General features: G+C 45.6%; 1 protein-coding gene across 1 annotated transcript in view; it reads left to right on the top strand.

Moving 5' to 3' along the window:
• Window positions 1-8,551, top strand: part of HS3ST4 (heparan sulfate-glucosamine 3-sulfotransferase 4) — a 396,199-nt gene extending 387,648 nt beyond the window's left edge. Inside the window, exon 2 of the mRNA XM_022588481.2 lies at window positions 7,915-8,551. Coding sequence (XP_022444189.1) covers window positions 7,915-8,551 — 637 coding nt within the window. The remainder of the gene's footprint in view (window positions 1-7,914) is intronic.
• The last annotated feature ends 4,641 nt before the right edge of the window (window positions 8,552-13,192 follow it).

Below are 13,192 nucleotides of genomic sequence, written 5' to 3'. Positions count from 1 at the left end.
TCTCCTGTCACCGTCTGTTAAATCGTGAGCACAAGGTGCCCAGGCAGACAACGCTGACACCTCCATAATCATCATTTAATTGTGGCACCTGCCCTTTGAAACGCCGAGCCCGAGGAAAGAAAATACAATAAAACAGCTAATAGCAGTTGGTGTGTGAGGTTCTGCGGTGGGACACTCTTTGAATGTGTATGAATAAAGGATCAGAGAAGTATACTCTGGGTGGAATCCCCAGTCAGGGGCAGGTGAAGTGAGCCGTAATCTTGTGAATTCAAAATCAGGGAGCATCTTGTTTTCGAATCTCTGGAGTGAGATGGTCCAATAACAAGAGAGGAGGGATTGGAGGGAGAGTTGTGGGTAAGAAGGCACTGATGGAGCTGAGGTTGTAAGTAGGCAAAGGTTTAGATTTTAGAACCCTGCTTCCCAACCTGTGGGCTTGAGAATTATTGCAGGGACCTTCACATCCCTATAGATACCAAACACTGAGTATAAACTACATCAATAAAAATCTCATACACCCACATACGCGCACACATGGCCACATTCAAAAATGTAGATTCAGTGGTGATGACTCAATCACAAATTCATTTTAAGGGATTGTCAAATTCATAGTTGTTTTTTGTCCATATGTGTTTTCTAAATCAAACCATATGGGGCTTCCCTGGTGGCTCAGTGGTAGAGAGTCCACCTGCCGATGCAGGGGACACGGGTTCGTGTCCCTGTCCGGGAGGATCCCACGTGCCGCGGAGTGGCTGGGCCCGTGAGCCATGGCCACTGAGCCTGTGCGTCCGGAGCCTGTGCTCTGCAACGGGAGAGGCCACAGCAGTGAGAGGCCCGCGTACCGAAAAAGAAAACAACAACACTGTGGTCATGTGTCATTCAAAACTGGAATGCTTTCCTCATTCTTCTCCAGTTATTCAAATTCTTTGTGTTTCTTCAAAGCCCAGCTCCTTCTGTTTGCCTTCTTCCTCCCCTTCCTTCCTCAGTCCTTTCCTTCCTCTTGTCTTCATTTCTCCTTCCTGTCGCTTCTAGGTGCCTTCATTCTTTGCTTCAGCTCTCTCCCTCCTTTCCTCTCCTCTGCCCTCACTTTTCTGTCACCTCCTTCTCCCTCTTGGTGGCAGGTGTGATTTTGTCTGAAAAGAGACCTCTGCCCACACCAGAGATGCCTCATCTGAAGCACAGACCCCACTTTACAAAAATGGGAAGTTCAGGTGTGTCCTTCAAAGGACTTGCAGTCTGTTGCAGGGCAGGTACCATGCCTGCTTTGGCATCGCTATATACCCGACATAATAAGCACCAGCAAACACTCGTTGGAATGAATGAGGGAATTCATATTAACATAGCCCTTTCATGGTACAGGTCCAGAGAGGGAAAAGTCCTTGTCCTAAATGCATTTGGCAAGTTAGTTCTTAAGTCAGAGCTATAACTCAGGATCCCTTCTTTCTCACCTTCAGTTTGGTCCTTAGCCGTATGGCCCTGGCAAAGGCTGCTTTTCTTGGGTCTTTACATAAGAAATGTGGTTTCCAAAGGGTTTGACTTTTCATCTTCAGGGATTCCAGGATTCATAAACTTGGATTTGAAAAGCAGCATGAACTTTCCAAAAGAATGAGGCCGAAAAGTAGTCCTGAGCGGGGTTTATTGTCTCTTTGACTCAGTTTCCACATCTCTATAATGGGCTCAGTGAATTGTATGCTCCTTGTGCAGTTCAGCCAGAATAATATGTGAAATTGTCCGTCTCGATGCTTGGCAAGTAGCAGGCGCCCGACTGAATTTCTAAGTTTCTTTCCTCAATGCAGAAGAAACAGCCTTACCTCGTGCCCTGGCTCTAACCACCATTCTCTTGGGTTACAGTTTATCTGGAGGCCTCAGAAAATATTGCTCATTTATGCACCATTTATCCCACTGGATAATGCATTTGGGAAAATGTGAGGTGCCCACATACCTCTGATTCAGGCAAGCGAAAGGCAAGCTCAGCTGCTAACCCTTCCGGAGAGCATGGGCTCTTTACATCTAATACGGGTGACTGCCTTCTCCCTCGGCATTCGTGCTGGTGTCCATTTGCTTCAATTGATGACGCCCCGGAGAGAGATGTCGCAAATTGAACGATGGAGTTTGATCTGGCAAGAATTTCTGGGGCTTCTGGCCTGGGTTTCTGTAACTCCCAGTGGTGAGTCAGTGACAGCCCACCTTTACAACACACATAATGAGGCTCCGTTTAAGATTCAGCTTTGCCATCTACCAGCAGAGTGACCTTGGGCCAGTCACGTAACCTTGTTGAGCCTCTGTCGTTTGGTTAAACATTGCCAGGCAGTAACTAAGAGCTCTGGCTAAAGTTCACGACAGACCTGGGGTTGAATTTCAACGCTACCTCCTGTTACTTTGGACTAACAGATCAATTTCACTGAGCCTCAGTTTCCTGACCTCTGAAGTGGTGAAGGTAGTAGTACCTTCTTAAGAAAGTTGTTTTAAAAATTCACGGCTAATGTATTGTAAGCCTACTATCTGTGAGGCAATCTTTTAGGCATTAACTCATATCATTGTCACAAAATCCCTATGAAATGGGTGTTATCAGTATGACGCCTGTTTTCCAGATAATGCAACTGAGACACAAATTACTTGGGTTGGTAATTTGCCCGGAGTCACAGAGCTAATAAGTGGATCCAAATTTGGTTCCTCTGGAGGCTATGCTCTTAACCACCAGGCTGTAGAGCCCAGTGTCTGAAAGTGCTTAGAGACATTGATCTGGTGTCAGAATTTGAACTCTCAACCACCAAACAGCACAGAGAGAGCACTGGATAAATGGCGTATGATAACTACTGTAGGATCGCTATTATTGTTGTTTCCTATGAAGCCCTGGATGCTGACCTGCATCCAGATGGGGCTTGTGCTCAGCCCAGCTCCCCCACCAGCAGAGCGGAGGTGGTGGAGGGTGAGCGAGTTGGATCGTGTCTCATAAACATTTGGGGTTGTGAGAGCAGCTGTGTGATCCTGCAGGCTGATTCTCGCTTCGGGACTGTGTGTTGACGCTGATGTCACGGCTGCTCTGAGCACCCCAGATACTGTTAAGGAGCCTTTCCAAGCCCAGATGCAGTGTTTTCTCACCATATGGTACACACTGCAGTGCAGGGTCCTTCAGATGAGGGATGGCTTGGAATTCAGAAACACTGAACCCCACGTGAGGGAAACCTACTTAGAGGAGCCCTCCAAACTGCCCCAATTCTCCTGACTGCTGGGGATCCTGTTTTCATTCGTATGTCATTCGTTCATTCATCTAATAACCACACATAGTTATGGGGCAGCTGCCACGCGGCAGGCACTGGGGATACAAAGGTGAATAAAACATTGCCCATGGCTTCCGGAAACTGAGCTTAGCCATGGAGGGGTGGGAACCAACCATATTATGACATTCTCCTAAGCTCTGTAATACAGGAAGTTATCAAAGACCCTGGACATTCAAAGGAGTTAGTGAAAATCTTTGCTATGGAATTTAAAGATTTGCTTTGCACTCCAGCATCTGAATGCTTTTCCTTATTCAGGAGAACTCCCCAGATAGGCAGAGGTTAGGTCCCAATTTCTACTAGTGAAGGTGAAGAGAATCTGACATTCCTTCACCCTACTTTCTGGCAGGTGGGCTGTGAACTCATGATATAAATGTCCACCTCCAACTGGGATCTCCCTTGAGTTCCAGACTCCTGTATCAGGATTATTACTCAACTCCTTCACTTGAGTATTTCAGATTCCAAGTCCAAAATCAGACTTGGTATCTTCCCCTGAAACTAGCTTCTTTCTCAGTTGTCTCCACGTCAATAAACTGCACTACTACTTACCCATTAGCTCAGGCCAACAATCTTGGAGTCTTCTATGACACTCTCTCTCTCTCTTGCGCACACATCCCACCCATCCTAAAGAACTGTTGGCCCTACCTTTTAAAGGCATCCTAATTGTGAACACTGCTTCCCAGGTTGCCCTCTCCACCTGCATTCCTGCCACCCCCATCTCTAACCTGCTCTCCTGAAATGGCCTCTTAGCAGGCTGCCTTCCTTCTGCTCTTGCCACATGCCTGTGCGTTCTCAGCAAAGCAGCGAGGAAAAAAAATCTCTTAAAATGTAAATTTTATGTTGTCTTGTTTCATGTTCTTCAGTGGTTTCTCATCACACACGGAATAAAACCCAGTGTCTTCCCATGGCCCCTAAGACCCCCTGTGGTCTTTCCCTCCCCACCCCTTGACCTTATTTTCTCACTTTCTTAGCTTTGCTCAGTCCCCTGTGGCGTGACTGGTCTCCTCCCCATCCCTCAAGCACAGAAAGATGCGAGAACATGGGCAGTCAAAATGTCAGACCCAGTCAAGAAGAACTTCCCTAAAACCAGGAGAGAGAAGGAAACTTGGGATGAATCATTCCTGAGAAAGTAGAGGGAGACAACATCCAAAGCCCACTTTGGGAGAAGTTGGTCTTACACATAGACCGCCCTCTCTAGTCTTTTAGGAAGAGCAACACTAGGATAGATACAGAAATAGCTGCTGTGTCATGGGCCCAGGTGAGAAGACTGGTGAGGGGACAAGGCCTGAGAGATGAGCAGATTAGGACAACAAAACCCATCACCACAAAGCCTCGCCTTAGGACAGGAGATAAATGGTTTATTCATCCATTCGTTCAACACATATTTATTCAGCACCTGCTATTTGCCAGAAACTGGTGGTAGGTGTTTGCTTGGCCAGTGAGCTTAGGAACCAAGGATATACTCACCCAGTGAGACTTCGAAAAAGTATCTTTAGGTTCTGAGTCTGTTTCCTTCTCTCTATAAGTGAAATAGTAATGATACCCGCTCTGTTGATTAAAATAGTTATTTCTGTGATGCTATAAAGAACTCTCCTTTTATCAGATGTAGTAGTAACACTGGAAGCTCTGTCAGGGAACGGACCTTGTCTGTTTTGTTCACTAGTATATTGCCGTTTATGGAAGTGAGCGTTTATGGAATGAATGAATGAATGAATATAACTGATTCAGAATCATTTTTGGAAAGGGGGTACTGCTACTTCATTGATTTTGAGCAGCTACTGGATAGCTTCTTACCAGCAAAAAATCCTGTGTATCTCATGCAACAACAGTTGTATCTTGGCTTAATGAGACGGTTTTACCACGTGTGCCCCAAATGCAGGAACTGTCCTCAAGTGCATGGTGTAATCCATCTGTAACATGACGATCAAAGCCATTTAGGCGCCTCTGCTCCCCTCTACCTTCTCCATTGCCTTCTCTAGCCCCGCTCCTCTCATTGCCTTTTGTACCAAGCACTGAGCTAGTCACATAATTACTCCTATACACGCCGGCTTATAGGCTGGGTACCATTTATCTCAGATGCTTCTGATAAAAGACTCGAGATCAACACAGATCTTGACAGACTGTAACAATTAGCTGAAGTGAAGGAGATGAATTTGTCAACGTAAAGATAAACACTGAGGTCTAAGAAGTGACTGGCAGAGACTGGAGGAGAAGAAAAACCTAGCAGCTGCTCCTTGCTAAAGAAAAATACAGCAAATTAAAAGAAGTAAGATATATCTGAGGGGCAAAAATCTGGAAGAGGCCATGTAAAAATATCTATCCTCAGTATTTTTTGCATCAACATTTATTTAATATTTTTATACTACGAAATGAGTTCTGTAATAAAAGAAGAGAATCTCTCTCTCCAACTGAAAGAAAAGTAGGATATCAGTATATTCTTTCAACTTCAGCTGAACTAGTAGCAGCTTCCCCATTGCTCACCAGTCTCCAGATCAGGAAGAACGGTTGATGACGCTGGCTTGAATCAGAATATCCTTCTTTTCTAGATCAGTTCCTTAGTTCCCATGTTGTTCACCTTTTCCATTTGGTCAAACGGAAATATCTTCTCCTTACTCTTCTCTAAGAATTGCTGTGCCAATGATCTTGTGCCTCTTAAAATTCTGGCATTCACTGGACAGTATTCTAAGTGATTTACCTGCATTATCGCGTTCAATCTTCATTACAATCCTATAAGGGAGGGACTCTTGTTAACCCTATTTTTTAGATGAGAAAATGGAGATTCAGAGTGGGTTTAGTCACTTCATCAAGGTGACATAGGTAGTCAGAACTCTTAAATCAGGCACATGTGACTCCCGTAAAACTGTGGTCCTGAGCCCCGCCCCTCCAAACGTCACAATTAAACCTGATAAGAGCCAAACAGGCACACAAACATGAAAACTTTCAGAATACTGGGGAGATAATATCAGTTCAAGATGAGCATGATTATTTATGGCCAGGACTATTGCTTTGATCTGAAAACTCCTCACTGCCCAACCATTATACACGAACCACATCAACCTCCATGTGAATTCTCTACATTAGGCAAGTGCCTCTTGCCTGATAAAAATGCTTGCCGAGGAAGCTCAGAACCCAGTAGCAATTAATTATTGACAGAGCATGTGAATTAGAGGTAAAAGAAGAATCCTTCCTTCTCCACACACGCAATAGTAAATAAATTTAATTATGGTAGGGGAAGCTGAGGGATCTTCGTCTGTATTAAGTTTTATTAGCTGAGACATTTAAAAGCATGTCATCATAACAAAGAGGTCTTGTGTAATCCCAAATGTACCACTTTGGTGCAAGGCTCGGAAGTGAATGGACTTAATGGAGATGGATGGAGCATGTGGTGGCAGATGGCCTGCTGTACCGACAGGTACAAGTACATCAAACTCCTTTAATCTCTTGAAGTTCCCAAGTAAGACAAGGCCACTCCGAAGGCAAACATGGATGGAGGGGTGGGTTTGGAGAAGCAACCTTGGGAAGGAAACCAAGAGATATGGGTCCTGCTGTGGGATCTGTCACTGGCTCACTGGGCAACCTTGGGAGCCAAGAAAGAAGAAATCCCATGTATAAAACTAATTCCATGCTAGATGCTGTCACGCTGTGTGTCACACTATATGTCATTCGTTTCATCCTCAGCTGAACTTGAAGCAAGTTTTAGGATTTTTACAGTTGAGGATAATAAGGCTCAGGGATGTGATTCAACTTGCTGAGGTCGCAAAGCCTGTCTGATTCCCTGTCTCTGGGCTTCAGTTTCCTCATTTGCATAAAGATGCCTTTGGATTAGGTTAGGGGTCAAGAAATGTTTTCTTAAAGGGCCAGATAGGAAATACGTTCAGCTTTGCATGTCATATAGTCTCTGTTGCAAACTACTCGACTCTGCTGATGTAGATGCAAAAAGCAGCCGCAGAAAGGAATGTGTGGCCATGTTCCAATAAAAGTTTATTTATAAGCATTGAAATTTGAATTACATATAATTTTCACGCATCACAAAATTTTAGTCTTACTATTTTGTTTTTTTCCCCACCCTTTAAAGATGAAAAATCATTCTTAGCTGTGGGCCATACAATGACAGGAGGCAGGTAGTAGTTTGCCAACCCCTGGACTAGATCATCTTTGAGGTCTTGTTGAGCTCAAACGCTTTCCCAAAGCCACTACAACAGTCATACCCTTGATTTATTAAGATCTTACACATGCCAGATTCTGTGCTAAATGCTTTAAAAGCATTATCTCCCTTAATCTTTTTACAACTGTGTGAAGTAGGTGCTATCATTATCTTCATTTCAGAGATTATAAAACTAATACATAGAGAAATTAAGAGTCGATCTAGGTTAAACATAACTGGTAAGAGATAGAGCAGAAATTTAAATGGAGGTGCATAAGATTCCCATGAATGAATTGCGCAGGCTTTATGCTGCTTTTTCTGATAATACTATAATCAGAGCTACAGAGGGATATATAGTCCAAAAAGAACTTCCAAGTGTACATGAATTTTATTGGGTAGCTCCCCGCTGGGCTATTTATATCATACATTTCGTGCAACAAGTTCAGTTATTTCTGGACAGGAATAATCACTCTTTTGTTTTCCTCCGTCTTCCAGAAATGTGATGCCTAAGACTTTGGATGGGCAGTTAACCATGGAGAAGACACCAAGTTACTTTGTGACAAATGAGGCCCCCAAGCGCATCCACTCCATGGCCAAGGACATCAAACTCATCGTGGTGGTGAGAAACCCCGTGACCAGGGCCATCTCCGATTACACCCAGACACTGTCAAAGAAACCCGAGATCCCCACCTTCGAGGTGCTGGCCTTCAAAAATCGGACCCTAGGGCTGATCGATGCCTCCTGGAGCGCCATTCGAATAGGGATCTATGCTCTGCATCTGGAAAACTGGCTCCAGTATTTCCCCCTCTCTCAGATCCTCTTCGTCAGCGGTGAGCGACTCATAGTGGACCCCGCCGGGGAAATGGCCAAAGTACAGGATTTTCTAGGCCTCAAGCGTGTTGTGACTGAGAAGCATTTCTATTTCAACAAAACCAAGGGGTTCCCTTGCCTAAAGAAGCCAGAAGACAGCAGCGCCCCCAGGTGCTTAGGCAAGAGCAAAGGTCGGACTCATCCCCGCATCGACCCCGATGTGATCCACAGACTGCGGAAATTCTACAAACCCTTCAACATGATGTTTTACCAAATGACTGGTCAAAATTTCCAGTGGGAACAGGAAGAGGGTGACAAATGAGGCTAGAGATGTGGAGGGAAGGCTGGTGAATAGCTAGGGAGGCTCCTTACCTGAGTCCTGAATCCCCCAGGGTCTGCAGCCTCAGCCTTGCTGGGGTGCCAAGTAGATCTCCTCCTTTGTCCAATCAGGATTGCTTCCAACGCTGTTGGCTTAGGCAAAGGGATGGATCCCATGGCATACTCATGAGGGTACCAGGCCTGCCTGGGTAGCAGCATCTGGTTGACCAGATGGCCACCAGAATCCACTGCTAATTCTTGTCTTCTGCTCGTTAATCAAGTCTGAAGACAGGATACGTAAATAGTTGTCAAGGTCAGAGACAGTGGCATGAATGTTTGTTTAAATGACAAAAAAGAAAGGAAGGTCTACTTTTGGCCGGAGTCTCTCACTTTGATCTGGGAAGCCCGAGTTCTAGCCCCATATCTGGCAAAGGCCCCTGCTCTATCAACCTCTGCTTTGGCATCTTGCCAGAATACTAATTGTGGCCAATTGCTCCAGGACTCCTAGGGAGCAAGGTCCTTCCTCTTAAAGTGTCTCTAACCTTCTCCTTAAAGGTCTTGTCCCGCAACCTTTGACTTACTCCCTCCTCACCTTATGAAGGCAGAGGCATGCATGTTTCTCACCAAAAAATGCTGACACCCCTGGAAGCCTTTCTAGGAGCCCCCGAAGGGGGGTTGAGTCTCTCTCTTTGTGAGCATCCTGGGCGGTGGAGAAGCTTAGCCTGTGCCTCCTTAGAATCAGAATCACAGGGCTGCTCTCCGAGCAGGGGGGTTGCAGCAGAGCTCAGAGCCCTGAGGTTGGGAAAGATGAATGCCATCTCTGGGAGTGAAAAAAAGAAAGCCAGTCATTTTGGTGGGAGGTCTCCATCCCTGAAGACCCTCAGCCGCATGGTTCTGACACATGCTATCAGGATGGGCTCTGTCCCTTAGGGTCCCCAGAGGGGCGAGGACCAGAGAGCTGGCATGTCTTTTGTCATGAATAACCTTTAGCAGCACAACCCGCAGGGGGTCGCTCACCATCCTTCTCTTTGTCCCACCATCTCCCCTACATGGTCATCTCGTGCTTCCTTTGCTTAACTTAGAGATGGCACACATTGGGGCAGTGACAAGAGGGCTGACTCCATTTATCAGATCCAGTGTATGGGGGTGGGGGAGGGTAAAGGCTGTCTGCAGACACCCCCATCAAGGGCCGCTGCATAAAATGTCCCTTCCCATTAGTTTGATTCCATTAAAATGCAGCATTTGACATAAAGCGCTCTTCACAGATCTCCAAAACCAGGAACTGTTCTAGCAAAATTGGAAATATGTATGAGTGGGGGGGGGAGTGAAATCTGTTCGGCTGTTATTAAACTGTCATTTCTCCCGCTAACTGAAAACTGTGTTGTTATAAAGCTTAATGCAATCTGATTAATGGGCTTTGATGGTGTGTTTGTGTTGGTCACCTCCATTCCCACCTCTACCCCTACCCTCGAATTCTGGGAGTATCCCTTCTCTGGGATAGCCGGAAAGACCCAGATTGGAGAATCTTTCAGGGAATTCTGTCCGCAGGTCAGGATGATTCTTGAAATAGCACAGAGGAAGCAACTGCTGTAGGGGGTGCGGTACCCTCCTGTCTTAACCCATCCTGGCAAAGAACGGACTGACGTGCCAGATTCAGAAACAAATAAATTTTTTCCAGATAAGAAAGTGGTTATTGAGCTGAAGGCAACATATATGCCTTTACTACCAAAGGAAAAGACGATAAATATAAAAATACGTACACACGTACCCATCTACACCTACAAAGCAAGGAGTGGATCTAGTTAGTTACACACCAGAGGCAGATGTGTGGTGTTTTCAAGCTACAGCTTCCTAAGCTCCACTGCAGACTTTTTAAAGGATCAGAATTTCTACGGCAGGGCCCAGACATCTATCCTTTCAGAAGATTCCATCTTATGGAAGGTGGGATGGAGAATGAGGGAAGTCTCACCTGTGTATTTCTTTGTCCCCTCATCCTCCTTCCTCCCCTCCTTTTATGCTTTTGTGGGGATTACTTCCGAGAGACATGGCCCCTAGGGTTCACGGCTTCCTTGAAGGAATAGGTCTCTTTGGGAGTTCAGTGACAACGAGGTAAGGGATGATCTTATAACTTAGGAGGTCAAAGGAGAAGCTGCTGGTAGGAAAGCTTTAAAGATGTTTTTCCACCAACTAAGGATGAGCATTACTCTAGCCTACCAGCATCTCTTCTATGGTGGGTGGGCACCTATTAGCTCAGCCCCTCAATCACACCTACTCTCTATGTGCCATCTCCCTGGCTGTCTGCCTGTCCCCATAAGCCCAGAACATCAAGACCTTAAGTGCTGCTTAAAAAGAAACCTAGTAAGTATGCATCCTCACATAAATAGGACAAGCAAATCCATTTTTAAAATGGTTAGCCCATGGTTAAGAAGCCATTTTGACCTGGGAAATCAAAGTGGGGAAACCTCCTTAAAGAATTTATCTGCTCTTACATAGAACAGTAGGCTAAAGTTCTCTGGAGAAATAGGGCAGAGGCCTAAGCCTTGAGATCTGGAGGATTTTTATTTTAAGCATCTGTCTGGCGATATGGTTGAAAGCTCATGGCTCTGAGAAGAAATGCCAACTTGACATGTTTAAGTTCTCTTTTCGGCAGTGTCTCCTCTAGCTTGATCCTTGTGACTTGGAGCGAGTCACTAAGCCACATCCCCTTCTTCCGTGGGGAAACTTGACAAAGGAATTAATTCCTATCAGAAAAAGCTAAGTCAACCTACTAAAATAGAATCAGGTTAATGATACTTCCGCCCTGTTTAAACACGAGCATGGCAACTCACGGGAGGCTGAATTTTGTATTTGATTTCAATTAGCAAAACATAAATTATATTTAATGTTCTATTCCCTTCCCTTCCCTTGAATGGATGATTCACAGCCCTGGAAAGGCTGCTGCGAGTGGTTCGAAGATAAAAAAGGGAGAATTCATCCTTCCAAGTAGTGCAGCTGGCATTGTTCTCGTGTTCATCACTTTTTGCAGGTAATAGTCTGTACCTGAAGGGTATGAATGCCTTGACCTTATAACTGAGACCTCCCAGCTCAAAACACAATAGCAATAATAACAAAAACATTCAGCATTCTTATTTATCTTTAGACTGTGTATGAAAACCCTGATTTCAGAGTTGGAAGGATGTGGCCATTCACTGGGAATTCCCTGCAACTTTTTGAGCCTCCTGGACCAAATTTTACGTTCAGGGGAGTGTGGCCAGCGCATTCCTGTGGTACTGGGGGGTCTTCATCTGAGTTTCACGTCTTTAAATCTTCAGCCCCTTGGTTCTGGCTTCCCGATCCTTCCAGCCTGTCTTCCCCCTTCCCGTTTGCCCATCCTCCACCTCATCCCCACCCCCACCCCCCAAAACACCACTTCTGTCTCACTACTGTCAGAAGAAAGGTAGCTGGTTGTTTTTCTGTTGTTGTTGTTGTTGTTTTGCGGTACGCGGGCCTCTCACTGTTGTGGCCTCTCCCGTTGCGGAGCAACAGGCTCCGGACGCGCAGGCCCAGCCGCCATGGCTCACGGGCCCAGCCGCTCCGCGGCATGTGGGATCTTCCCGCACCGGGGCACGAACCCGTGTCCCCTGCATCGGCAGGCGGACTCCCAACCACTGTGCCACCAGGGAAGCCCAGTAGCTGGGTTTTATCCTTGCCTCCATCTTGGACAAGTAGCCTTCCCTATCTGAACCTTAGTTTTCCTACGTCAGAAACGGGCGTATTTGATCCCTACTGGACTACCATCCAGAGTTGTTGTGGTGACCAAACTGAATTAATAGGTGGGAAGGTATTTGAAAAGAACACAATGGATAGTGATGATGATGGTGGTGACCCTTCTGATGATCATGAAGAAGATGAGGGAGGAGAAGAAGGAAGGAGGCTCCCGATAGCCCTTCCAGAACAACATACCTTTATAGTATTTCAAGGGTGTATCTTTACTCAGACTGGACAATTATAAGAAGGCTGGGAAGGAGGGAACCACCATTGATTTTGCTCTGAGCTGAGGCCAGAAGAAAAGCCCTCTATAAATGGCTCAGAACTGGCTGGATTTCAGGCATTTAAATGAGAAATCTTCTCCCTACCCAGGTCAGGCCCCTCCCCCCACCCCATGCCCAGACAGGGTCACCTCACTCTGGCCTTTCTCCTCACTCAAGATTCTTTTAGATGCTACAAGTCACCAAGGCTCATTCACAAAGAGCCAGACAGATTCTCTTGAGATGGAAGTGGGAGTGAAGTTTTCAAGCTTCCAGGCTATGAATTCTGTGCTTGGAACTCTGACTCCTAAACGTTTACCTGGAAGATGAAGAAGCTTGAGAATCAGGGCAGGTGCTTGGGAGCAGGTCTCATATGTTTCTGGAAATAAAGTGGGCTGGGGAAACCTCCTGAGGTTCTTCGTGTGACAACTTGGGGTGGGGAGAGATGAGTTCATATGATTTCTAGCTTATCAAGTGGGTGAGGATGTGTCAGTTTCAAATATAAGAGATATGGGAAGCCACTTTTTTAATTGTGAAAATATGTTATTTCAAGGTAATGATAGTACATCATCCATCATCAAGGCAAAAAATAAAGGCCAAGAAAATGTGAGTCCACAGGTGGAAGATAGGCAAGCATC

The sequence above is a fragment of the Delphinapterus leucas genome, chromosome 15, assembly GCF_059928025.1.
Source record: "Delphinapterus leucas isolate spDelLeu-1000000601 "Yukka" chromosome 15, BTC_Dleu_Yukka2, whole genome shotgun sequence".
Classification (NCBI taxonomy): Eukaryota; Metazoa; Chordata; class Mammalia; order Artiodactyla; family Monodontidae; genus Delphinapterus; species Delphinapterus leucas.
This window is presented reverse-complemented; position numbering and strand designations above follow the sequence as displayed.